Raw genomic sequence first — 27,394 nt, 5'->3', positions numbered from 1 at the left:
GTCCCTAGCAACATGGGGCCCTCCACCATGACCACCATAACACAACCTTCCTGTCCCCAGCAACATGGGGCCCTCCACCATGACCACCATAATACAACCTTCCTGTCCCCAGCAACATGGGGCCCTCCACCGTGACCACCATAACACAACCTTCCTGCCTCCAGCAACATGGGCCCTCCACCATGACCACCATAACAACCTTCCTGTCCCCAGCAACATGGGCCCTCCACCATTACTACCATAACACAACCTTCCTGCCCCCAGCAACATGGGCCCTCCACCGTGACCACCATAACACAACCTTCCTGCCCCCAGCAACATGGGGCCCTCCACCGTGACCACCATAACACAACCTTCCTGCCCCCAGCAACATGGGGCCCTCCACCGTGACCACCATAAAACAACCTTCCTTCCCCCCAGCAACATGGGGCCCTCCACCATGACCACCATAACACAACCTTCCTGCCCCCAGCAACATGGGGCCCTCCACCGTGACCACCATAACACAACCTTCCTGCCCCCAGCCACATGGGGCCCTCCACCATGACCACCATAACACAACCTTCCTGCCCCCAGCAACATGGGGCCCTCCACCGTGACCACCATAACACAACCTTCCTGCCCCCAGCAACATAGGGCCCTCCACCGTGACCACCATAACACAACCTTCCTGCCCCCAGCAACATGGGGCCCTCCACCGTGACCACCATAACACAACCTTCCTTCCCCCCAGCAACATGGGGCCCTCCACCGTGACCACCATAACACAACCTTCCTGCCTCCAGCAACATGGGCCCTCCACCATGACCACCATAACAACCTTCCTGTCCCCAGCAACATGGGCCCTCCACCATTACTACCATAACACAACCTTCCTGCCCCCAGCAACATGGGCCCTCCACCGTGACCACCATAACACAACCTTCCTGTCCCCAGCAACATGGGGCCTTCCACCATGACCACCATAACACAACCTTCCTGCCCCCAGCAACATGGGGCCCTCCACCATGACCACCATAACACAAGATTCCTGCCACAAGCAACATGGGGCCCTCCACCATGACCACCATAACACAACCTTCCTGTCCCCAGCAACATGGGGCCCTCCACCATGACCACCATAACACAACCTTCCTGTCCCCAGCAACATGGGGCCCTCTACCATGACCACCATAACACAACCTTCCTGTCCCTAGCAACATGGGGCCCTCCACCATGACCACCATAACACAACCTTCCTGTCCCCAGCAACATGGGGCCCTCCACCATGACCACCATAACACAACCTTCCTGTCCCCAGCAACATGGGGCCCTCCACCATGACCACCATAACACAACCTTCCTGCCCCCAGCAACATGGGCCCTCCACCATGACCACCATAACACAACCTTCCTGCCCCAGCAACATGGGGCCCTCCACCATGACCACCATAACACAACCTTCCTGCCCCCAGCAACATGGGCCCTCCCCCATGACCACCATAACACACCCTTCCTGCCCCCAGCAACATGGGCCCTCCACCATGACCACCATAACACAACCTTCCTGCCCCCAGCAACATGGGGCCCTCTCCTATGACCACCATAACACAACCTTCCTGCCCCCAGCAACATGGGGCCCTCCACCATGACCACCATAACACAACCTTCCTGTCCCCAGCAACATGGGGCCCTCCACCATGACCACCATAACACAACCTTCCTGCCCCCATCAACATGGGGCCCTCTCCTATGACCACCATAACACAACCTTCCTGCCCCCAGCAACATGGGGCCCTCCACCATGACCACCATAACACAACCTTCCTGCCCCCAGCAACATGGGGCCCTCCACCATGACCACCATAACACAACCTTCCTGTCCCCAGCAACATGGGGCCCTCCACCATGACCACCATAACACAACCTTCCTGCCCCCAGCAACATGGGGCCCTCCACCATGACCACCATAACACAACCTTCCTGCCCCTAGCAACATGGGGCCCTCTCCCATGACCACCATAACACAACCTTCCTGCCCCCAGCAACATGGGGCCCTCCACCATGACCACCATAACACAACCTTCCTGTCCCCAGCAACATGGGGCCCTCTCCCATGACCACCATAACACAACCTTCCTGCCCCCAGCAACATGGGGCCCTCCACCATGACCACCATAACACAACCTTCCTGCCCCTAGCAACATGGGGCCCTCTCCCATGACCACCATAACACAACCTTCCTGCCCCCAGCAACATGGGGCCCTCTCCCATGACCACCATAACACAACCTTCCTGCCCCTAGCAACATGGGGCCCTCTCCCATGACCACCATAACACAACCTTCCTGCCCCCAGCAACATGGGGCCCTCCACCATGACCACCATTACACAACCTTCCTGCCCCTAGCAACATGGGGCCCTCTCCCATGACCACCATAACACAACCTTCCTGCCCCCAGCAACATGGGGCCCTCTCCCATGACCACCATAACACAACCTTCCTGCCCCCAGCAACATGGGGCCCTCCACCATGACCACCATAACACAACCTTCCTGCCCCAGCCAGTGGGATTGTGGCAGTGCTGACGACGGCCGTCAACACCTCGCTGAAGAACCAGAAGCGGGACTGTCCGATGTTGTACACCCGGGTCGGCCAGCTCTGCCTCGCCCTCTTCTCCCCGGCCAAGGTCGGTCAAAGGTCACTTATCTCTGGTGTTTAGGGCTGGAGATGACCCGCTCTCAGCCTTTTTAATTATAATTGATAACTAAAGCAATATATTTAACTTATTGGAGTTTACATAGCTATTTTGCTTCTCTGTAATAAAACAGCATTTTAAAGCTATATGAATTAGAGTATAAAATATATCTAGTAATATTCGCAGTTCTATGAAGATTAAGAATACATGCATTGTCCAACACTCCCCCCCCCTCCCCCACCACAGGCGTCCCTGTCAATACTGCCCATTCCCACCCTCACTACCAGTGTCTGTCAGTACTCTCCACTCCCTCACCACCACCACTTTTTTTTTTTTATTAAGAAATGAGGTACATCTGCATTAGTGCAGCTACCCTAGACTATATGAAGTGGAGTACGATGTGTCAAAAAAAAAAAGCTAACAAGGTGATGCTAAAAAAAATCCCCATCACACAGGATGGTTAGTCATACAGAGGCATGTGATAAGCGGTCTGCACTGGCAGACTCTGGATGCATTTTGAGGATATCAACAACACAAGATTGAATAAGGTAGCAGTGGTAATACAAGTCCCCATCTCGCAGGATGGTTAGTCATACAGAGCCATGTGTTTAATAGCCAGCACTGGCAAATTTCGGGTATACTGTGAAGATATCTTCAAGAATACGAGAGTGAATAAAGTAATTGCTAAGCTCCAGGTACCTCATGCTAACTGGTCTGAAAGGTCTAATAACTGGGCATTTAGTGATGTAGTGCGGGAGATCGTGCTGTAGTTCCTGCTCACAGAGTTTGCAACTGGAGTGCTCAGGATTGGGAGATCCGTCACCTGCAGCCACCTGCCACAGGTAACGGTAACCCAACCTGATCCTTGCAACCACTGCGTCGCACAGTCTAGTGCACGTTTTGTGCTGTTTATAGATGTAGGTTTCAGATCTGAACAAATCATAGCTTTTTATACTAGTACTTTCAGGTCGTTGGGAGTCAGTAAGTTTTTTCCTATCAGATCTGAATGTTTGGACCAATACAGTTTTGACAGCAGAGATGGGGATACCTAGATCTAATTCAATTTCAAACTTGATACACGCTAATTTGGCTGCAATGTCTGTCTCATTATGATGGGTTATATTTATGTGTGAATGTATCCATACAAAGGAAATTCGAGACCCTTTACTCTGTGCATCAATTAGGTCATTTATAATTGGGAGTATGAAGTTCTTGCTGTCGGTCTTCCAAGAGAAGTTTTCGATTGCTTGAAGAGCAGACTTTGAATCACAGAATATTATTCCTCCTCCAATGTTTTTTGATGTACTGGTAGCTAGGTGTAATGCTGCTAGTTCTGCTTGTGTGGAGGTCAGCCAGTTGTTTAACCTGACACTGACAGTCTTTGTGCAAATATTATTTCTATAAAACCTACATGCCGCTGCAGTCCGTCCAGTAGAGGATTGGACTGAGCCGTCGGTGTAGACACAGTGCTCGTGAGATCTTAAACTCTCGATGGAGGAGGCAATTGTTTCAAGAGTGACAGCTTTGAGAAGAGCAAGATTCTCATTATCTTTCTTGGTGACAGGTATGTATGATACTTGAATGGTGGGGTACAGATAAAGAGGAATATCAGAGACAGGTAGATTGCATTTAAAGGGAATGTTAAGTTTAATGAGATTGTAAGCATTGTTGCTCAGCCAATTATCAGAAAAGGAGTGAGTTGGTATGTCGGCACCAGTCAAAAGGGTGTTAACAGCACTAAATAATTTGTCTCTGAGCAATGCAGGAGATGTAGGATCTCTCATGACTTTAAGGCAAAAGGTGGTGTTGACTTGCATTATTCTCTCTAGTATGGTTGGAAGCTTCAGTTCTTCCCGCATGTTGATGATTCTTGTGCATCTTGGGGCACCAAGAATTATCCTCATGGCCTCATTCTGTACTACTCCAAGTTTCTCCAACACAGAGGAGGGGAAATTAATTAGGTGCAGAGCATTATAATCAACGAGAGATCTAACGAACATCATATAGAATAGTCTAGCATATTTAATATTGATACCAATATTCTTACCAGTAAGTGTTTTCAATGGTTTTAGTCTTTCTTTTAACCTACGGAGTAGATCATTAACAATGTCACTATTAATACCAACTCCAAGGTATTTGTGCTGCCCACACGTTTCAATGTTCTGGCTGTTGACCTTGAAAGTTATAGGGACATAAGTATTCTCTCGGGGATGGAGAACTCTGGATTTAGTTATAGAGATAACAAGACCGCATTCAATGCTTTTAGCAGCGAATGAATCAAGTAGAGCTTGCAGTCTAGTTTGGGAATTTGCAACAATGCATATATCATCGGCATAACAAATGACGGCTTCGTCAGGTAGTGTGGGAATATCAATTGTTAATTTATGATTCTTAATTTCATAATCAATCTTAATTAATTTCAATTAGAACATTGAACAGTGTAGGACTTAGCACTCCACCCTGGGGTGTACCCAACTCAAAGGGTGCACAGAGTTTACTTTTGACCCCCTTGAAAAGGACTGAGGCGGTTCTGTTACTCAGGTAACCCATGAGCCATGTCAACAGTCTTCCCTTAACTCCAAAAGAGGCTAGCTGTTCTAGGATTATTTATCTGTTTGCTGTATCAAAAGCAGTTTGGAGATCAATAAATGCCGCCTGAGAGTTTGGCCCCTCTCTGATAAAATACTCAGCAGAGCAAGTTTGTGTGCTTCTTCCAGGAAGGAAACCATACAGGTTAGGGGCAAGGTGGGGCTTGATTTGAAACATTAGTCTGTCGAGAATAATTCTCTCAAGAACTTTACACATGCACGACGTCAGAGAAATGGGTCTAAATTTTTGTGAATTAGGCTTGGGTATGGGTATTATGAGTCCCTGAGTCCAGCGGTCAGGTAAAACACCCTGCCTTAGACTCTGATTAAACAATTCTAGCAAAGGGGTATTTGGCAGCTCAGCAAGTACTCTCATGGTGTTGTATGTGATGCCATCCTCTCCAGGAGAGGTAGCCTTACCTTTCTTGAGTGCATTTTTAATTTCAAAGGGGGTAATGCCATAGTTATCATCAGGCCCTATTTCACTACAGGCAATTTCAATATTGAAGTTACGATTTATTTTGGTACTAGCCAGATAGTTTTGCACATCTAGGGGCAGGCTGCTTATACTAGCAGTGCTTGCATATTGCTGAAGCAGCATGTCGGCATAGTCTACAGGTGAATGGTGATCAAGTTGACGACTGCTAGGACGGGAAATCTTTTTAATTTTATTCCACATTTGGGATGAGGATGTTGCATGATTGATGCCTTGCAAAAACTGTTTCCAGTGCTGGTTATACACCTGTTCCTTTAGCTCTCTAAACTCTCGGCTGGCTTTAAGAAATATGTTGAGGGTGTCAGCTGTTTTATGTGTTTTATACTGCTCAGCTAGGAATAGAACTCTGTCATGCAGGGGCTTAAGGCGTGAGTCAGTGAACCACCTCTGTCCCTTCCTCACTGGTTTGGGTCTTGTGGATTTTACAACATTGTCATAAAAACCGGTTACTTTAGTGACCAGGTCCTCATATAATGCGTTGACGGTAGTAAAGCAGTATGTGTTATACCATTCAGAAATGCGGAATTTGAAGAGCATGTCACTCTTAAATTTCTCACGTGGAATGTGAGAAGCGTGCGAAGGAGGCTGTTTGATCTAATGACCACCACCACAAGTGTCCCAGTCATTACAGTCCACTTCCTGCCCCCCCCCCCCCACCAGCACAGATGTCCAGGTCAGTAGTGTCCACGTCCGTATAGTGTCCACTCCCTCACCACCACAGGTGTCCAGGTTACTAGTGTCCACTCCCTCACCACCACCACAGGTGTCCAGGTTACTAGTGTCCACTCCCTCACCTCCACCACAGGTGTCAATGTCACTGGTGTCCTCTCCATCACAGGTGCCGTGGCCAGAAGCGAGACAGTTCTGCCGGTCCATCTATGGGGACTTGGTGAAGTTTGATAACTTATCAGATTTCGGACATCTTGTGCTGTACATGAGGAACTCTAGTGAGTGTTGTGTGTCTAGTTACGTCTTGTCATTACAAAATTATTCTTATCTAGTTCACAGCTCGTGAAAGTTCTGAAGATTCAAGTTCAAATTCAATGTTAAAAATATGTCATGTATGTAGAGTAGTGAAACATAATTTTAACTAAATTTTTTTACAAAACTGTACTGAATATGAGAAGTATTAAGTAAATGGTATTTAATTAATTGTACAGAACAAACCTATTGTTTGATTAAAGGGTGGTGTTTCAAAAGCTCCAAAATGACCTCGTAAGTACTGTCATAAGAATCAAGAGGTTCAACCACCCAATGGTGCAGGTAGTTAGGCACTGTTCCTTCATCTCTTCCTCCTATCCCATCTCCTTGTCCCCATATTCCTTCCCACTAATATAGGTAACAGAATAGACTACTGCAGACGGCCTGTTGGTCCATTGAAGGCGCCCAAACACATACACACACACACACAAGGGGCCTCGCGGCTGAGTTGACATCGGTCGGGGGTCGTACCCAGGTTCGATTCCCGGCCGAGTCAGAAACAAATGGGTACAGTTTCTTTCAGCCTGAAGCTCATGTTCACCTAGAAGTAAATAGGTACCTGGGAGTTAGACAGCAGTCACGGGTTGCTTATTGAGAGTTTATTCACCTAGTTGTTCTTGTGGGGGTTGATCTCTGCTCTTTTGGTCCGCCTCTCAACTATCAATCAATTAACTATTACTTCTATTTCTCCCCCCCCCACACACACACGCACACACTGTCAATCAATCTAAACACCAGTTGATTGACAGTTGAGAGGCGGGACCAAAGAGCCAAAGCTCAACCCCCACAAGCACAAATAGGTGAGTACACACACGCAAGCACACACACAGGAAGCAGCCCGTAACAGCTGTCTAACTCCCAGGTACCTATTTACTGCTAGGTAAAAGGGGAATCAGGGTGAAAAACTCTGCCCATTTTGTTTCTGCCATCACCGGGGATCGAACTCGGACTCTAGGATTACGAGTCCAGAGCGCTGTCCACTCTGGTATCAGGCCCCCTAGCGTATGTGTGTGTGTGTGTGTGTGTGTGTGTGTGTGTGTGTGTGTGTGTACTCACCTAATTGTACTCACCTAATTGTGCTTGCGGGGGTTGAGCTCTGGCTCTTTGGTCCCGCCTCTCAACCGTCAATCAACTGGTGTACAGATTCCTGAGCCTATTGGGCTCTATCATATCTACATTTGAAACTGTGAATGGAGTCAGCCTCCACCACATCACTTCCTAATGCATTCCATTTGCTAACTACTCTGACACTGAAAAAGTTCTTTCTAACGTCTCTGTGGCTCATTTGGGTACTCAGCTTCCACCTGTGTCCCCTTGTTCGCGTCCCACCAGTGTTGAAAAGTTCATCCTTGTTTACCCGGTCGATTCCCCTGAGGATTTTGTAGGTTGTGATCATGTCCCCCCTTACTCTTCTGTCTTCCAGTGTCGTGAGGTGCATTTCCCGTAGCCTTTCCTCATAACTCATGCCTCTTAGTTCTGGGACTAGTCTAGTAGCATACCTTTGGACTTTTTCCAGCTTCGTCTTGTGCTTGACAAGGTACGGGCTCCATGCTGGGGCCGCATACTCCAGGATTGGTCTTACATATGTGGTGTACAAGATTCTGAATGATTCCTTACACAGGTTCCTGAACGCCGTTCTGATGTTAGCCAGCCTCGCATATGCCGCAGACGTTATTCTCTTTATGTGGGCTTCAGGAGACAGGTTTGGTGTGATATCAACTCCTAGATCTTTCTCTCTGTCTGTTTCATTAAGTACTTCATCTCCTATTCTGTATCCTGTGCCTGGCCTCCTGTTTCCACTGCCTAGTTTCATTACTATGCATTTACTCGGGTTGAACTTCAACAGCCATTTGTTGGACCATTCACTCAGTCTATCCAGGTCATCTTGTAGTCTCCTACTATCATCCTCTGTTTCAATCCTCCTCATAATTTTTGCATCGTCGGCAAACATTGAGAGGAACGAATCTATACCCTCTGGGAGATCATTTACATATACCAGAAACAGTATAGGTCCAAGGACTGACCCCTGCGGGACTCCACTTGTGACGTCTCGCCAATCTGAGACCTCACCCCTCACACAGACTCGTTGTCTCCTGTTGCTTAGGTATTCCTCTATCCACCGGAGTACCTTCCCTCTCACTCCAGCCTGCATCTCCAACTTTCGCACTAGCCTCTTGTGTGGCACTGTATCAAAGGCTTTCTGACAATCCAAAAATATGCAGTCTGCCCACCCTTCTCTTTCTTGCCTTATTTTTGTTGCCTGGTCGTAGAATTCAAGTAACCCTGTGAGGCAGGACCTGCCATCCCTGAACCCATGTTGATGCTGTGTTACAAAGTTCCTTCGCTCCAGATGCTCCACTAGTTTTTTTCGCACAATCTTCTCCATCAGCTTGCATGGTATGCAGGTTAGGGACACTGGCCTGTAGTTCAGTGCCTCCTGTCTATCCCCTTTCTTGTATATCGGGACTACGTTAGCTGCTTTCCAAATATCTGGCAGTTCCCCTGTTGCCAGTGATTTGTTATACACTATGGAGAGTGGTAGGCTCAGTTCTCTTGCTCCTTCCTTTAGAACCCAAGGGGAGATTCCATCTGGGCCTATAGCCTTCGTCACGTCCAACTCTAGTAAACACTTCCTTACTTCCCCACTGGTAATCTCAAACTCTTCCAGTGGTTCCTGGTTAGCTATTCCCTCACTTACCTCTGGAATTTCTCCTTGTTCTAAGGTGAAGACCTCCTGGAATTACTTTTTCAATTCCTCACACACTTCCTTGTTATTTGTAGTGAATCCTTCCGCCCCTATCCTTAATCTCATAACCTGTTCCTTTACTGTTGTTTTTCTCCTAATGTGGCTATGCAACAATTTAGGCTGAGTCTTTGCCTTGCTTGCGATGTCATTTTCGTGGTACAGGAAAAATGACATCGTGTGTGTGAGTGAATGAAAAATGTGTGTGTGTGTGTGTGTGTGTGTGTGTGTGTGTGTGTGATGGGAAACGATCTGCAAAACCTCGACGATCTTGCAGATCGTCGAGGTTTTGGTCCATTCGGGTACGGAGGTCTTCGTCGATGTTGGTGTGTCTCTATTGGTCTGTAGCATGAAGTAGTTTCGCTTTGCTATCATTGATCTCATTTTCTGCTTTGTGTATCTGATTTCGAATCAGATCTTTATCGTGAAAGCATGGTTCAGCTTTCAGGCTCCAGAGACAGTAGAAGCAAGAACATAGGGATTTATTGGCCAATTAATATCTATTCATCCACTTGTTCACCTCAATCACGTCCTGTACCACCTCTCCCCACTAATCTCCCCACTAGTCTCTCCCCAAGTAAGTAAGTAATTATCAAAGTAGCGAATATAAGCTTCGGCAGAGCATGGAGAATCTCACAATACAAGGATATGAAATTGAGTTGGTTACCTCTTTTAAATACCTAGGAGTCATAATAGACAGCCAATTGAAATTCACTCAAGAAATTGAATATCTTCGGCAACGTTGTAAAGCCAGAAACTCAGCATTGCGCTCCCTGACAAGTCTTAGTCTATCTCTACCAGTACTCAAAATGTACTACGTTCAAGCAGTTAGGTCACTCATTGACTATGCTGCTCCTGCTCTTACATCCCTCAGTGATAACCAATGGGAGAAACTGGAAGTGTCTCAAAATGATGCCCTCAGAACAATGCTGAGAGCATCTATATGGACGCGTTGAGAGAATATAACAATGAAAACCAACTTACCAGCCTTAGAAAACAGGATCAAACAAAGGATAGCCACCATAACAACAAAACTTGTTGGAACCACCGAGAGACTGTCAATCAAAGATAGCATACACAGATCGCTTCAGAGAAACCTTCAATATAGAACAAGTGTATGGACGGATAATCTGGTCAAGATTCTTTCTGGTCAAAAAAGTGGACTTGAAATGGACCATTAAAAACAAAGATGATAGACCATATCAACACTTTATACAGCCTCTTCCATGGGAAGAATCGAGTCTGAAGATAATCATTGAAGGATTACCAGTTAAAAAATCAGCATGTGACTCGCAGAGACTCAAGGCAGTCACAGAACAACAAATGAAAACCATCTCAAGACCTACAATGACTCAAGTCTTCACAGATGGATCAGTTGATCAAGAAAGAGGTTCTGCTGGGGCAGCAGTTTACACTAACAACCATGAAGCTTACTGTCACACATCGATCTAGGTATGCATCCCTAGGATCGATCTTCTCCTCTCTTGGCAATAGAGGAGGTACCTCTACTTCCAGCGCCTGTACCTCTGAGCTTGGCGCGGCAGGAGGGGTTTGACTCCCCGTCTTGCCTGGGATTGCACTCTTGCAGTTTCCAATCTAGTCAATCTCTCGTGGTGGGCATTCCACATGTCGGCCACAAATTTGGCCTTATCCACTCCTTGCAATTCCATAGCATCAGCTTGAGCTGCTAGGTACTCTAAAGTAATTTCCTCCTGGGGTTATTCAGTCCCCCTCCTGAGAGGTCGTTCTGGTATCTGATTGACTACTTCTAACGAAACGTTTCTGTGGCCCAAGGAATCAGTCCTTAGCCTAGGCTGGGGTCGCGACTATCCTTCCTTCTCCTGGGGTGGACTCAATCCCACACCCCCTGACTTACCGACTATACCACGGTCGGCTAGGGGAACTCCCGTGTCCCCTAGATCACTTCTGTTTGCTCTTTCTAGACATAGACGGCGTACATAGGCCTTATGGTCCTCAACATACTGCCGACATTCCTCATCTGTGCGAATGTTTCTATCCTTTGGCAGCACGCTATACCTAGTCACATACAGACCTATGTACTTATCCCTATAATCCTCATCCATTCTGTGTGTGTGGTGTGTGTGTACCTAATCCTGCTAACCGACAACAAACACACCCACAGCAATATTGTTCTGCACACCTTTCTTCATAGGTTTCTCAACTTGATGAGTCTTACTTTTCTGATTATGAATCAAAAGTCTCGGGCCCCACGTTGGGCGCCATGATGTGAGAGTTTTATGATGAGAATTTGTGAGAAGTTTTGGAATTGGTATAAAGAATTTTAGCTCGGAAAATTTCTAAGAATTTTCTTTATTCTTTAACCTTTATTCCTGTCGTGATATTCAATTAGGTCGCCTGAGGAAGGACTTGCTTAGCTAACACACCAGTGTAGTAAGCAGCTCATTCCTCACTTTGGGACCATGTATGAACAACTGACTAGGCGCGAGCAAACGCTGAGACCCCAATGAAAATTGAAATCCCCTCCAATAGGCCGCTGACCTTCGCCATTCGCCGAAGCGAATCTAACGAGTAGGTCCTGGGCTCTCACAACAATAATTTATTGTTGTGTGGTGCCGTATATTTGATCCAAAGCTCAGAATTAGTCTCAATTTTATTAGTCGAGTGTGAAGAACACTTGCATAACAATAATAATTTGTGGGGTGTAACGAAAAGACAGTGTTAACCATAACAACTTAGTTTATTCAATAAAGTACTAACTACTACAACAAAACAAAAAGAAATGTCAATGACGTTACTCGAAATCCTTCCTGTGACACTATCAATGACAGCTAGACACCAGCCCCTCGGACTGATTGTTTCAATACATTTAGACACTTGTGCAAGGAATCATTCAGAACTTTGTATACCACATATGTGAGACCAATCCTGGAGTATGCAGCCCCAGCATGGAGTCCATATCTATTCAAGGATAAGACTAAACTGGAAAAGGTTCAAAGGTTTGCCACCAGACTAGTACCCGAGCTGAGAGGTATGAGCTACGAGGAGAGACTACGGGAATTAAACCTCACTTCGCTGGAAGACAGAAGAGTTAGGGGGGACATGATCACCACATTGAAGATTCTGAAGGGAATTGATAGGGTAGATAAAGACAGTCTATTTAACACAAGGGGAACACGCACAAGGGGACACAGGTGGAAACTGAGTGCCCAAATGAGCCACAGAGATATTAGAAATAACTTTTTTAGTGTCAGAGTGGTTGACAAATGGAATGCATTAGGAAGTGATGTGGTGGAGGTTGACTCCATACACAGTTTCAAGTGTAGATATGATAGAGCCCAATACGCTCAGGAATCTGTACACCTGTTGATTGACTGTTGAGAGGCGGGACCAAAGAGCCAGAGCTCAACCCCCGCAAACACAACTAGGAAATCACGGTGAGTACACACTCATTATATATATATATATATATATATATATATATATATATATATATATATATATATATATATATATATATATATATTCTGTATTTATTATTTTCTGGTTTAGGGCTTCTATCCCTCTAACTATTTTCTTAGCATCAGGGCTTAATTGGAATAGGAGTTCTCCAAAACTCATTTTCGTACTTTTAAGGTGAAGAAAAGAAGTGATTTACTATAGAGTGTATTACACTTATTTGTATAATTTGCACGACGTTTCGAACCTCCATGGTTCATTCTCAAGTGAACAGATCTTACAATGCTAGTTGATTTTATACCCGCATTAGGTCAGGTGATAATACAATGAAGGTGAAAAAAATGGGGGGATACATAAGGGATAAACATAGGGGCTGCAGAAGGCTTATTGGCCCATACGAGGCATCTCCTATCTAAACACAAAGATTAATCCAGTGTAATTGGCCTGTTATGTTGGACATTGTCTTCTGTGTTGACAACACAGAAGACCAAGTGTTGACCACCAAGTGTAATACACTCTATAGTAAATCACTTCTTTTCTTCACCTTAAAAGTACGAAAATGAGTTTTGGAGAACTCCTATTCCAATTAAGCCCTGATGCTAAGAAAATAGTTAGAGGGATAGAAGCCCTAAACCAGAAAATAATAAATACAGAATATGCGGTCATATTCAATGAAACATGTTTGAAAGAAAACCTGCTGCCAGTATACACCAATATATATATATATATATATCCAGTGTAATTGGATATATATATATATATATATATATATATATATATATATATATATATGTCGTACCTAGTAGCCAGAACGCACTTCTCAGCCTACTATGCAAGGCTCGATTTGCCTAATCGGCCAAGTTTTTATGAATTAATGTTTTTTCGACTACCTAACCTACCTAACCTAACCTAACCTAACTTTTTCGGCTACTTAACCTAACCTAACCTATAAAGATAGGTTAGGTTAGGTTAGGTAGGGCTGGTTAGGTTCGGTCATATATCTACGTTAATTTTAACTCCAATAAAAAAACAATTGACCTCATACATAATGATATGGGTAGCTTTATCATTTCATAAGAAAAAAATTAGAGAAAATCTATTAATTCAGGAAAACTTGGCTTATTAGGCAAATTGGGCCTTGCTTAGTAGGCTGAGAAGTGCGTTCTGGCTACTAGGTACGACATATATATATATATATATATATATATATATATATATATATATATATATATATATATATATATATATATATATATATATATATATATATATATATATATATATATATATATATATATATATACCCAGGCGACCAGGATATATATACCCAGTGCTTGTTGCAGGGATGTGTTACCCTCCATGCACCCAGATATGGCACAGGTCACAGCAGGCATTCAGGTTCTTCCCAAAAAGGGAGGGAGACACAAGTACGCATACCAGTGGTGAATGTGAGGGATTGCTAGCCACCCCTCCTGCCACCACCCGTGTCCACCCCTGCCGCCACCACCTCCCTCCCACGCCGGCCGCCCGGGGGATGGAGGGGACTCCACCAACTAACCAGGAACCTCTCAGCCAAGAACACGGTCCTGGGAACAGTGCACCCAGACGTGCAACCAGAGGACCCAGACCCAGAGGAACGTGTCGGGTATGTGACGAATCACACAGCCTTAGAAACGATGGAACCCTACGTCAACACAACAACTGTGAGGGTTCATTGACGGTACCTGTAGAGAGAGAAGGCCCACAGGTCAGGTGAAGTCACAGTGAGAGGTTGTGTTAACCGGAGCTCCTGAGTGTTGTTATATTATCATAGCAATATGGAAGTTGTAGTGAAGGACCTGGTGACTCTAGTGGGAGCCCTGAGGACAGAGTTGGACTCTCTGCGGGAGGAGGTGCGTCAGCTTAAAGAACAACGAGAAGTAACGAAGGAGGAGACCAGCAGTAAAGGGACCTCGTCTTGGAGAGTTGCGAAAGACAGGGGCCTTAAGAAGACTTTGATAAAGCCGCCTTCAAACGCCATAGCAACTTCAAATTCATTTGACGTTTTGGAGGACGAGTGCTGTGGAGAGACTGTGGATCGCGCAAAAGGGAAAGCAACGAAGAGAAAGGAAGCGCAGGCCCCTCAGAAAGTAAAGGAAGTACCTAAGCAAACATTAGTTGTGGGAGATTCCCAGATAAGGTATTTGGATAGAACGTTTTGTGCTAGAGATAGGGGGAACAGGTTAAGGGTTTGCTATCCCGGAGCTGGCATTGGTGATATTATAAACAACATGAATGATATTATGGCTGGTAATGGGAACAATCCCATTATTTGCATTAGCGTGGGAGGAAATGATGTTGGTCGAGTCAGGAGTGAGGAACTGATTCAGAGGTATAAAACAGCCATAGAGTTAGTTAGGAGCAAGGGAGGAATCCCGATCATATGTGGCATTCTTCCAAGAAAGGGAGTGGGAAATGAATGGATATCGAGGGCACTTGGTGTCAATTGCCGGCTGGAAAGATATTGCAAATCAAATGCAATATCTTTCATAGACAACTGGGAACACTTCTATGGAAGAAGTGAAATGTATGCTCGTGATGGGGTGCATCTATCGAGAGCTGGGGTTGTTGCTGTTGCGAACTCGTTAGAAGAAGTGGTTAGAGGTGTTTGTTTGGGTTTAAACTGTTAGTAGATAGAGGTATGGGAATTGATTTGGAGGAAGGAGGTAATAAAAGTATGTGTTTGTGGGAGAAAGGAATTGGCAAAACGATCAGGGAAAGAGAAGGTCCGCAAAATAACAATTCACTTAGGGTATATTACACTAACAGTAGAAGTCTAAGAAATAAAATTAACGAATTAAATGCTCTTGTCTGCACAGAAAAAATAGATATTATTGCACTTACCGAAACGTGGATGAATGTAGAAAATAGAGAACTATTAGCTGAATATCAAATATATGGATTTAAACTATTTCACACAGATAGATATATTAGACGAGGAGGTGGAGTAGCCATATATGTTAGGGACAATTTGAAATGTAGTCTCAAAGAGGGAATCAAAACAGAGCCACACACAGAAACTATTTGGATTGAATTAAACGAAAAAGCTAATAATATTATAATAGGAGTAATATATAGGCCACCAAATTTAGACAGAATGGAAGCAAAGCATCTATGGGATGAAATATCTAGAGCATCTAGATCTAACAGTATTTATGTCATGGGTGACTTTAATTTTAGCGGAATAAACTGGTTGAACAAAACAGGGAATAGTGAAGCAGAAGATTTTCTAGAATTAATTGACGATTGCTTTCTTACGCAACACATTAAGGAACCAACACGGGAAAATAATATTTTAGATTTAGTGTTAACTAACAGGGAAACGCAAATTAATGACATCGAAATAGGGAGTGAGCTAGGGAGCAGTGATCACAAAGAAATCAGATTTAGCATAGAATGGAATAGACCAGTAGGAGAAAATTCTGTTAAAGTGCCAGATTTTCGAAAAGCTGATTTTAATAGCCTAAGAAATTTTTTGGGTCAAATTGATTGGAAAGGCTTGGGTATGGGGTGTGGGCCGGTCTTGGAGCGAGACATGAACCCAGCGATAGGTGACTTAAATGGGGATTTCGATGTGGATTCAATATATAACTTATTTAAGAATATTCTAAACAAAGCACAGGAACGTAGTATACCATACAAATTGAATAGATCATATACTAATGACCCAAAGTGGATAACAAAGAATTTGAAGAACCTTATAGGTAAAAAGAGAGCTTGGTACAAAAGGATTAAAAATGGGGAGGTCACTTTAGAACAGGAATTCGTACAACTGGTTAGAAATGTTAAAAAAGAGATAAGGAAAGCAAAAAGAAACTATGAAGTTCGCATAGCAGGGCAAGCAAAGACAAATCCTAAAGGGTTTTTTCAGTTATATCGTACTAAGACTAGGGAAAGGATAGGTCCATTAAAAACTGAGACAGGTCAAATAACAGATAGTGATGAAGAGATGAGTAGTATTTTTAATAAATATTTTGTATCTGTATTTACTAAAGAGGAACTTAACAATATGCCTTCAGCCGAACAAGTCTATGTGGGTGGGGACGAGGACAGGTTGACGAGTTTAGCAGTTACCAGGGAGGATGTTCTTAAACAAATAGTAAAACTCAAACCAAACAAATCCCCAGGGCCGGATGAAGTGTTTGCTAGGGTGCTTAAAGAATGCAAAGAGGAGCTTTGTGACCCACTGTCAACCATATTTAATAAATCAATAGAGTCAGGCAGAGTGCCAGAGTTTTGGAAAGTTGCTAATGTGATACCAGTTTTTAAGAAAGGAGATAGATCACTTGCGTCTAACTATCGACCAATTAGCCTAACGTCTATTGTGGGAAAGTTACTCGAATCTATAATAGCAAATAAAATTCGTCTTCATCTTGAAAAACATAAATTAATAATTGAGTCGCAACATGGTTTTATAAATGGCCGTTCATGTTTAACAAATTTGTTATCTTTTTATTCTAGCATTGTTGAGGCAGTTGATAGTGGTAAGGATTGCGATGTTGTATACCTTGACTTTAGCAAAGCTTTTGATACAGTGCCACATGAAAGACTGATTAAAAAAATAGAGTCTCATGGTATTGGGGGTGCTATATTAAGCTGGATTAGGGCATGGCTATACCAAAGGAAACAGAGAGTTAGTATAAATGGAATCAAGTCAGAGTGGGAAAATGTTGTAAGTGGAGTGCCTCAAGGCTCTGTCCTGGGACCTCTGTTGTTTATAATATATATAAATGATTTAGATTCAGGTTTGAGTAGCAACATTTGCAAATTTGCCGATGATACGAAAATCGGTAGGGAAATTAATTCGGAGGAGGACTCACTATCACTTCAAGTTGATCTAGATAGGGTTTTGAAATGGTCAAAGGATTGGCAGATGCAGTTTAATGCTGATAAATGTAAAGTTCTGAGGTTAGGTAATGATGATAGAGTTACAAGATACGAGCTAGATGGTGTTGTGATTGCGAAGTCGGATTGCGAAAGGGATCTGGGAGTTATGATTAGTAAGAATTTAAAACAAAAGGATCAATGCATAAATGTTCGTAATAAGGCAAATCGGACACTTGGATTTATTAATCGCAGCGTTAGTAACAAGACACCTGGTGTGGTTCTCAAGCTATATCTTGCTCTAGTTAGGCCCCATTTAGATTATGCAGTTCAGTTTTGGTCGCCATATTATAGAATGGATATAAATTCACTTGAACGTGTCCAGCGTAGGATGACTAAGTTAATTCCCCAAATTAGAAATCTTTCATATGAAGAAAGATTAACAAAGCTTAAGTTGCATTCACTGGAAAGGCGAAGAGTTAGGGGTGACATGATAGAGGTTTACAAGTGGATGAATGGACATAACCGGGGGGATATTAATAGGGTATTAAAAGTATCAACACAGGACAGAACACGAAACAATGGATATAAATTGGATAAGTTTAGATTTAGGAAAGACTTGGGTAAATACTGGTTCAGTAACAGGGTTGTTGATTTGTGGAACCAATTGCCGCGTAACATTGTGGAGGTGGGGTCCCTCGATTGTTTCAAGCACGGGTTGGACAAGTATATGAGTGGGATTGGGTGGTTATAGAATAGGAGCTGCCTCGTATGGGCCAATAGGCCTTCTGCAGTTACCTTTGTTCTTATGTTCTTATGTTCTTAGGTCCCCCTAGCAGCCCCACACATCCCAGCAAACTTCATGTCATCAGATGACCTCCTGGGGGCCATCAAAGCATCCACCACCAGAACTCTTCCTCACATTCCTAAAGCTGCGCGCCCATTTGCAGCAGGGAAATATACAGACCTTTAAAGGAAAGTGAATGAACGGTCTGCAAATCTTAATGCTGCAGCCACCATCAAAGCATGGCATAATTTGCTCCTGTTTGGCAATATTTGCTTAGGCGTACCTGCAAGAGGAGGCAAGTCGCTAGCCTCATCAGTCACTAGGGCAATAAATAATTTCCCCAGAGATGACAACTTGATCCCCATCCCTCCTCAACGCAAAAACCATCGTGGCAGACCCAAGAGTTCCAATGACAATTTTAAACTAGGAACACAAGTGACCAAAAAAATTGAAGAGGACAACACAGTAGGAGCAATTAGGTTACGTACCAGCGAAGACACAATCGCCCCTAAAAGTTCCGCTACCGCCAACTCACTGAGAGAGAAGCACCCTCCTAGAATACTGTGGGAACCCACTGCTCAGGACACAAATGTCCCAGACATGGGACCTCTATTCCTCCAAGCGTAAGAGGTATACAAAGCCATCATGTCATTTCCGCCAGGCTCGGCAGGGGGATACACTGGAGTAAGACCTCAGCACCTCAAGGAGATGGTAAACCCAGTTCTCGGAGAAGTTGCCGAGACACTATTGTCAGAGGTCACGAAGTTTGTCAACGACTGCCTCTCTGGATTGATCCCAGATACAATTAAACCCATTTTCTTTGGAGCATCCCTTTGTGCCCTTAAGAAGAAGGATGGTGGAGTCAGACCCATTGCCGTGGGTAACACACTTCGGCGCCTTGTTGCTAGGGCAGCTGTCAGAAAAATTAGCATAGACGCTGCAACGATGCTTCGACCCCATCAACTAGGTTTTGGTGTCCCCCATGGCTGTGAAGCAGCAGCTCATGCAGCATGAGCCTATATCAAGCACCTCCCAGAAAATAAGGCATTAATTAAATTAGACTTTAAAAATGCCTTCAACCAGGTAAAAAGGGATGTGGTACTGGAAGCAGTTCGAACAAGCTTTCCTTCTCTACTCCCCTTCGTCTCAGCAGGGTACAGTAGGGAATCGACGCTGCTGTTTGGGGAACATGAAGTTGTTTCTGCAGAAGGTGTCCAGCAGGGAGACCCACTTGCCCCTTTTCTTTTTTGCATGGCTGTTAAAGAGGTCACAAGCAGGTTGACCAGAGAACTCAACATCTGGTTCCTGGACGATGGCACCCTGGCAGGGACACAGGAGTCCCTGCTAGAAGATCTACAGCTGGTGAAATCTAAGAGAGAGGAATTAGGACTCACCCTAAACCCATTAAAGTGTGAAATCATCTCATCTAGCCAACCAACCATAGATGCAGTGCGAATCATATTGCCAGGAGCCCAAGTGATCGCTCCCACCGACAGTGTGCTGCTAGGGGCACCTCTGGGCTCGAGCGCCATTGAGGTAGTTCTCGAAGAAAAGCTGAACGATCTGAGGAGGATGGAGGGAAGAATATTGGCTTTGGATGCCCACAATGATTTGTACCTTATCACAAGGTGCCTGGCTTTGCCCAGACTGACCTATTTCCTAAGGTGTGCTCCCTCCTTCGACAGCCCAAAATTAACAGAATATGACACACTCCTAAGGTCAATAACCGTGAAAGTGTTAAACCTCTCCCTGCAAGATGACCAATGGGACCAAGCAACGCTCCCAGTTAAACTCGGGGGTATAGGTATTCGCAAGGTGACACAGTTAGCATTTCCGGCATTCTTATCCTCGACCAGTGCAACAGGTGAATTAGTTAAGGAAATACTACCGGAATACCTAAGAGACTCCATTGAGATTCATGATCCCAAATTCGCAGAAGGAGCTGGTCAGTGGGACACTCTTGTCAACTCTCATCCTCGACCGACTTTTCCAAATGACTGCAAACAGTCCAAATGGGATAGCCCCATAGTGGAAAACATCGGCACATCATTGCTAGAGGCAGCTTCCAGGAAGGACAAAGCGCGTCTTCTAACTGTGCAAGCGCCCCATGCCGGGGACTTCCTGTTGGCAGTCCCTAATTCCGCCTTGGGCACCCGCCTGGACCATCGGACCCTAAGTATTGGTGTTGACCTGCGCCTTGCCGCCCCTATCTCCACCGAGCACCAGTGTATTTGCAGCCATGCACGGGCAGACCAATATGGCAGCCATGGTCTCATCTGTCGTAAGACACAGGGAAAGATTGCCAGACATGAAGCAGTCAATGACATCATCATGAGAAGTTTGGCTTCAGCTGGGTGCCCAGCACAAAGGGAACCTCAGTTGTGCAGGCCTGACAACAGCCAAAAACGCCCAGATGGAGTCACCCTGCAGCCGTGAAGGGAAGGTAAACAGGTCGTGTGGGACTACACGTGTGCATCTACATTGGCTGATACCTATCTACCTTACAGCACAGCTGAGGGAGGCGGGGCGGCCACCTTCAGGGAGATCCAGAAAACTAACAAGTACAGGGACCTAGAACATTGTTACAGGTTCGTGCCGATAGGCTCTGAGACTCTGGGCGCCTGGGGTAAATCTGCACTTAAGTTCCTGAAGGAGCTGGGCGAGGAACTCATTGGGAAGACTAGAGTCCCAAGAGCGGCCAGTTTCATGTTCCAGCGCCTCAGTGTCGCTGTTCAGAGGGGAAATGCGTGCTGTATCTTGAGTATGCACCCGACCCCCGAAGAGCTGGACGAGGTCTTCGAACGCTGATTGGTATATTGTTATATAAGTGTGTGTTTTCTGTAAACTGTAGCATTGCAATTAAAAAAAAAATAATAATAGGGGTGGTAGGAGAGGAAAAGGTTAGAGTATTCAGTGAGAATCCACAAGGTCTTCTCTGAACACTATTTATTTTCTTCTTCTTCAAGGATGTGGGTCCCTTTAATTAAACCAGTGGTGGTACCCCTAAATATAAATATATATATATATATATATATATATATATATATATATATATATATATATATATATATATATATATATATATATGTATATATATATATATATATATATATATATATATATATATATATATATATATATATATATATATATATATATATATATATATATATGTCGTACCTAATAGCCAGAACGCACTTCTCGGCCTACTATGCAAGGCCTGATTTGCCTAATAAGCCAAGTTTTCCTGAATTAATATATTTTCTCTAATTTTTTTCTTACGAAATGATAAAGCTACCCATTTCATTATGTATGAGGTCAATTTTATTTTATTGGAGTTAAAATTAACGTAGATATATGACCGAACCTAACCAACCCTACCTAACCTAACCTAACCTATCTTTATTGATTAGGTTAGGTTAGGTAGCCGAAAAAGTTAGGTTAGGTTAGGTTAGGTAGGTTAGGTAGTCGAAAAACAATTACTTCATGAAAACTTGGCTTATTAGGCAAATCGGGCTTTGCATAGTAAGCTGAGAAGTGCGTTTTGGCTACTAGGTACGACACATATATATATATATATATATATATATATATATATATATATATATATATATATATATATATATATATATATATATGTCGTACCTAGTAGCCAGAACGCACTTCTCAGCCTACTATGCAAGGCCCGATTTGCCTAATAAGCCAAGTTTTCATGAATTAATGTTTTTTCAACTATCTAACCTACCTAACCTAACCTAACCTACCTTTTTCGGCTACCTAACCTAACCTAACCTATAAAGATAGGTTAGGTTAGGTTAGGTAGGGTTGGTTAGGTTCGGTCATATATCTACGTTAATTTTAACTCAAATAAAAAAAAATTGACCTCATACATAACGTAATGGGTAGTTTTATCATTTCGTAAGAAAAAAATTAGAGAAAATATATTAATTCAGGAAAACTTGGCTTATTAGGCAAATTGGGCCTTGCATAGTAGGCCTAGAACTGCGTTCTGGCTACTAGGTACGATATATATATATATATATATATATATATATATATATATATATATATATATATATATATACAACTTTAGAACACTTTCCCACCAGGAGACTCGAACCCTAGCCAGCACAGAAGCCTTCCAGCAACTGGCATAACAGGTACGCCTTAACCCGCTCCACCACCTGCTCAGACCCTTAAAAGAGATGGTAATTTCGGAGTATTTAAATACACCAAAGATCACCACCTCCCAAGAGCACTAGAGCAAGTGAGGGGTCATTTATACGTTTATTTCATCAAGTCCCTGTTAATATGGGAAGACACAGTGTCTATGCTTAACATTAAGCATAGACACTGTGTCTTCCCATATTAACAGGGACTTGATGAAATAAACGTATAAATGACCCCTCACTTGCTCTAGTGCTCTTGGGAGGTGGTGATCTTTGGTGTATTTAAATACTCCGAAATTACCATCTCTTTTAAGGGTCTGAGCAGGTGGTGGAGCGGGTTAAGGCGTACCTGTTATGCCAGTTGCTGGAAGGCTTCTGTGCTGGCTAGGGTTCGAGTCTCCTGGTGGGAAAGTGTTCTAAAGTTGTATACTTCACTCTCGTGTTTAGGAGAGTTGTGCCTTATATATATATATATATATATATATATATATATATATATATATATATATATGTCGTACCTAGTAGCCAGAACGCACTTCTCAGCCTACTATGCAAGGCCTGATTTGCCTAATAAGCCAAGTTTTCATGAATTAATATATTTTCTCTAATTTTTTTCTTATGAAATGATAAAGTTACCCATTTCATTATGTATGAGGTCAATTTTTTTTATTGGAGTTAAAATTAACGTAGATATATGACCGAACCTAACCAACCCTACCTAACCTAACCTAACCTATCTTTATAGGTTAGGTTAGGTTAGGTAGCCGAAAAAGTTAGGTTAGGTTAGGTAGCCGAAAAAGTTAGGTTAGGTTAGGTTAGGTAGGTTAGGTAGTCGAAAAACAATTAATTCATGAAAACTTGGCTTATTAGGCAAATTGGGCCTTGCATAGTAGGCTGAGAAGTGCGTTCTGGCTATTAGGTACGACATATATATATATATATATATACATATATATATATATATATATATATATATATATATATATATATATATATATATATATATATATATATAAATTTAATATAATAATATAAATCTGCACATTTATGACAGTGATACACGATAAGTATTGTTGGTATATGGTGTTGCAGGGCTGACAACTGATTTCTGGGTCGGTGGCCGGTTCGACTTGGATACCAACGCTTGGTCGTGGACCGTGGACGACACTGTCATGCCTTTAGGGACTCCGTACTGGGCTGTGAGGTTAGTGCTCCTAAGGTCTCCCTACTGATCTGTGAAGTTAGTGCCCATAAGGTCTCTCTACAGCGCTGTGAGATTAGTACTTGTACTGTATTCCAGTACCTGGCTCGAGAGAGTTTGTCGTGTGTCAATACCTGTTTGGAGAGTGTTGTGTGCCAGTGCCTGCTTGGAGAGAGTTTGTCGTGTGCCAGTACCTGTTTGGAGAATGTTTGTCGTGTGCCAGTACTTGTTTTGAGAGTGTCGTGCGCCATTATATGTTATGTGAGTGTTTATCGAGTGGCATTACCTGTTTGGAGAGGGATTAACCGTGGTATATACTTGTGTTACTGTTGCAGGCACAGCAGCTCGTGTGTGCGGCGCCCCCCACCCCACACTGACCCCTTCAGCAGTCCCTCCGCTGCCCTACCAGACGCCCCCTGCTACTCCTACACCCAGGCGCCCGCCAAGCGTCAGGAGGGATGGTAATGACACTCAATTTTTTAAGTTCAATTGTGAAGACATTAGGCATGGGAAGCTTGTGTACCCCCTTGGTTTAATGTCTATAACAGTGTCTCCCATGCAGGGGCTCTGCGGAACAATGGGGTTTATTGATAAATTTTTAACATGACGTGCTTATAAAACGATGAAGCATTTATAAAATGTTGCTTGGCTAGATATTTGCGTGATAATTAATATTTAGAGTTTTACTTGGTAGGAGAAATGTTGTTGAGGTAGAGGAATTGTTGTAGCAGTAAGGAATTGTTGTAGTGGTAAGGAATTGTTGCATCGCTAAGGAATTGTTGTAGTGGTAAGGAATTGTTGTAGCGGTAAGGAATTGTTGTAGCAGTAAGGAATTGTTGTAGTGGTAAGGTATTGTTGCAGCAGTAAGGAATTGTTGTATCGCTAAGGAATTGTTGTAGTGGTAAGGAATTGTTGTAGTGGTAAGGAATTGTTGTAGTGGTAAGGAATTCAGTTGTGAGTAATGACTGTTGCGGCACTCCCGCTACTGCTGCTTCTTTTGTTTCTGTCGTAGCGTTTAATATTTGCAGGTTAACATTGCAGTATACAAGAACGTTATTAATTAAGTTATTACTATACTGTTTGTAATGGAAGTGTGATTTAATATTTACATTAAATTAGGCGACAATTAGAATTAATGTTATTATATTGAAACGAATTATTGTCAACTTTCTTATAAAACAATAATATAAAATTTACTTTTTAGTTAACAATTTTATAAAAAAAATTATATTCACATAAAATCTTTGAAAATATGCTCACAATATTTGTAACTAGTTAGAAAGCTGTAAAGTGAACATATTTGTAATTTGTTATTAACATTAATTAGCAAATAGAAATAGGAAATAAATATCCATGAAATTTTTTATTCAAAAGTGTGAGTTAATTTTTATTTATTAGATGTACAGCTTTACGCACTTATTTTGGAATTTCTGCTGATGGACCTAATGTGTGCTCAATCTGGTCTCTCAACCTGGACGACGTATAAATCCTCAACGTCAAAATAAGATGTACTGTAAACCATAGCGGCTCGCTATATTGACGGGCTGTTACTTTCACCATTCGTGGGTCCTGGGTTGGGTTAGGTTCTGGCAATTTAGTACATCAGTTTAGTGACCTTGTGACAACTCGAGACTGGTCAGCCAGGTAGAACTTGGTGGTCTTCCAGGTAGGACGTGCTGATGACCAGACATACCTGGTCCTCTGTAATGACAAGACGTACCTGGTCCTCTGTGATGACCAGACGTGCCTGGTCCTCTGTGATGACTAGACGTACCTGGTCCTCTGTGATGACCAGACGTGCCTGGTCCTCTGTGATGACTAGACGTACCTGGTCCTCTGTGATGACCAGACGTGCCTGGTCCTCTGTGATGACTAGACGTACCTGGTCCTCTGTGATGACCAGACGTACCTGGTCCTCTGTGATGACCAGACGTACCTGGTCCTCTGTGATGACCACACGTACCTGGTCCTATGGACTCGTGTTAATGGTCGAGTCCATTTGTGACCCAGTCCCTTACCCCCCCCCCCCCCTCCACTACCACTGACAATCCCTATACACTCATACATTCTTCATGGAAACTCTGGAAGCTGCCTTGCTTGGACCTATAATCACTCCTGCAGTTTCCTGTTTTATTGTGTTCTTTCGTGCGTTTTTTTATGTTCAGAGTTTCTTAGATGGGATTTATGCTTTTATTTATATGATCCAATTGTATGTGTGAGAAGAAAAGGTTGACGGTGTTCCTTGGGATGTCCTCAGGTGCTCCGCCTTGACCTACGAACACTACTACTACATGACCGACCAGAGTTGCCAGGAGGAACGCAGCCCACTCTGCATGCTGGAGGCCGACGACGATGATGACCAACTTGATGAGGAACCTGAAGGGAAAGTCTGAGGAGGGGAAGCCTGAGGGTAAACCTCTAGTGGGGAAGCCTGAGGGTAAACCTCTAGTGGGGAAGCCTGAGGGTAAACCTCTTGGGCGAAGCCTGAGGGTAAACCTCTCGAGGGGAAGCCTGAGGGTAAACCTCTTGGGAAGGGAAGCCTCATGGATAACAAGACTTGAGTAAGGAAGCTCAAAAGAGAACGTTTGATTGGGTAAGCCTGAAGGACAAGCTTGAAAAGAGAGACAGATGGACACGCTTGAGATGTATACCCGTCAGTGAAACCTGAGGAGAAACCCTGGGGGCTGACATCACTCTCCAGCTGGAGAGTGATGTTATCATTCAGCTGTTATCCGCAGCTGAATGACGTTCTCCTCAGCTGTGTGATGCTATTCTGATCTGGGGGACGGTGTCCTCAGCGGAGTGACACTCTCATTAGCTGGGTGATGCTGTTCTCAGTTGAGTGATGCTGTTTTCAGCTGAGTGACTGTTCTCAAACAAGTGACGGTGTCTTCAATTGTATTGCTGAATATTTGTATTAGTACACACACACACACACACACACACACACACACACACACACACACACACACAAACACACACACACACACACACACACACACACACACACACACACACACACACACACACACACACACACACACACACACACACACACACACACACACACACACACACACAAACACACACACACACACACACACACACACACATATATATATATATATATATATATATATATATATATATATATATATATATATATATATATATATATATATATATATAATAATAATAATCGCCTTACTATATATTAACACTGTGTTAGATTATGTATAAGTGTGTATTACTTTATGTATCAATGTATTAATATATATTAAAATTGTTAACTAAGACTTGACATGCATTGGTATTAACATACATTTCAATATTTAGCTATGTATTAGTGTTCATTATGTATTATAATGTACTTAATATAGTGACATTAAACCATTAGTAATTCATTTCTTACTTGTAATCAATTGCCCGCTTATGTATTTTATATAATTTG

At 43.4% G+C, this 27,394-nt stretch overlaps 1 protein-coding gene across 1 annotated transcript in view; it reads left to right on the top strand.

Annotated features, from left to right (window-relative positions):
• Positions 1–26,971, top strand: part of LOC123751924 (uncharacterized) — a 61,852-nt gene extending 34,881 nt beyond the window's left edge. Inside the window, exons 6-10 of the mRNA XM_069324027.1 lie at positions 2,544–2,668; positions 6,600–6,708; positions 23,835–23,946; positions 24,279–24,404; positions 26,201–26,971. Of these exons, the coding sequence (XP_069180128.1) occupies positions 2,544–2,668; positions 6,600–6,708; positions 23,835–23,946; positions 24,279–24,404; positions 26,201–26,336 (608 nt within the window). The 3' untranslated portion in view covers positions 26,337–26,971. The remainder of the gene's footprint in view (positions 1–2,543; positions 2,669–6,599; positions 6,709–23,834; positions 23,947–24,278; positions 24,405–26,200) is intronic.
• The last annotated feature ends 423 nt before the right edge of the window (positions 26,972–27,394 follow it).

This window comes from Procambarus clarkii, chromosome 2 (genome assembly GCF_040958095.1).
Source record: "Procambarus clarkii isolate CNS0578487 chromosome 2, FALCON_Pclarkii_2.0, whole genome shotgun sequence".
NCBI lineage: Eukaryota > Metazoa > Arthropoda > Malacostraca > Decapoda > Cambaridae > Procambarus > Procambarus clarkii.
The sequence above is the reverse complement of the archived record's forward strand: the minus strand, read 5'-3'. Positions and strand labels throughout refer to the sequence as shown.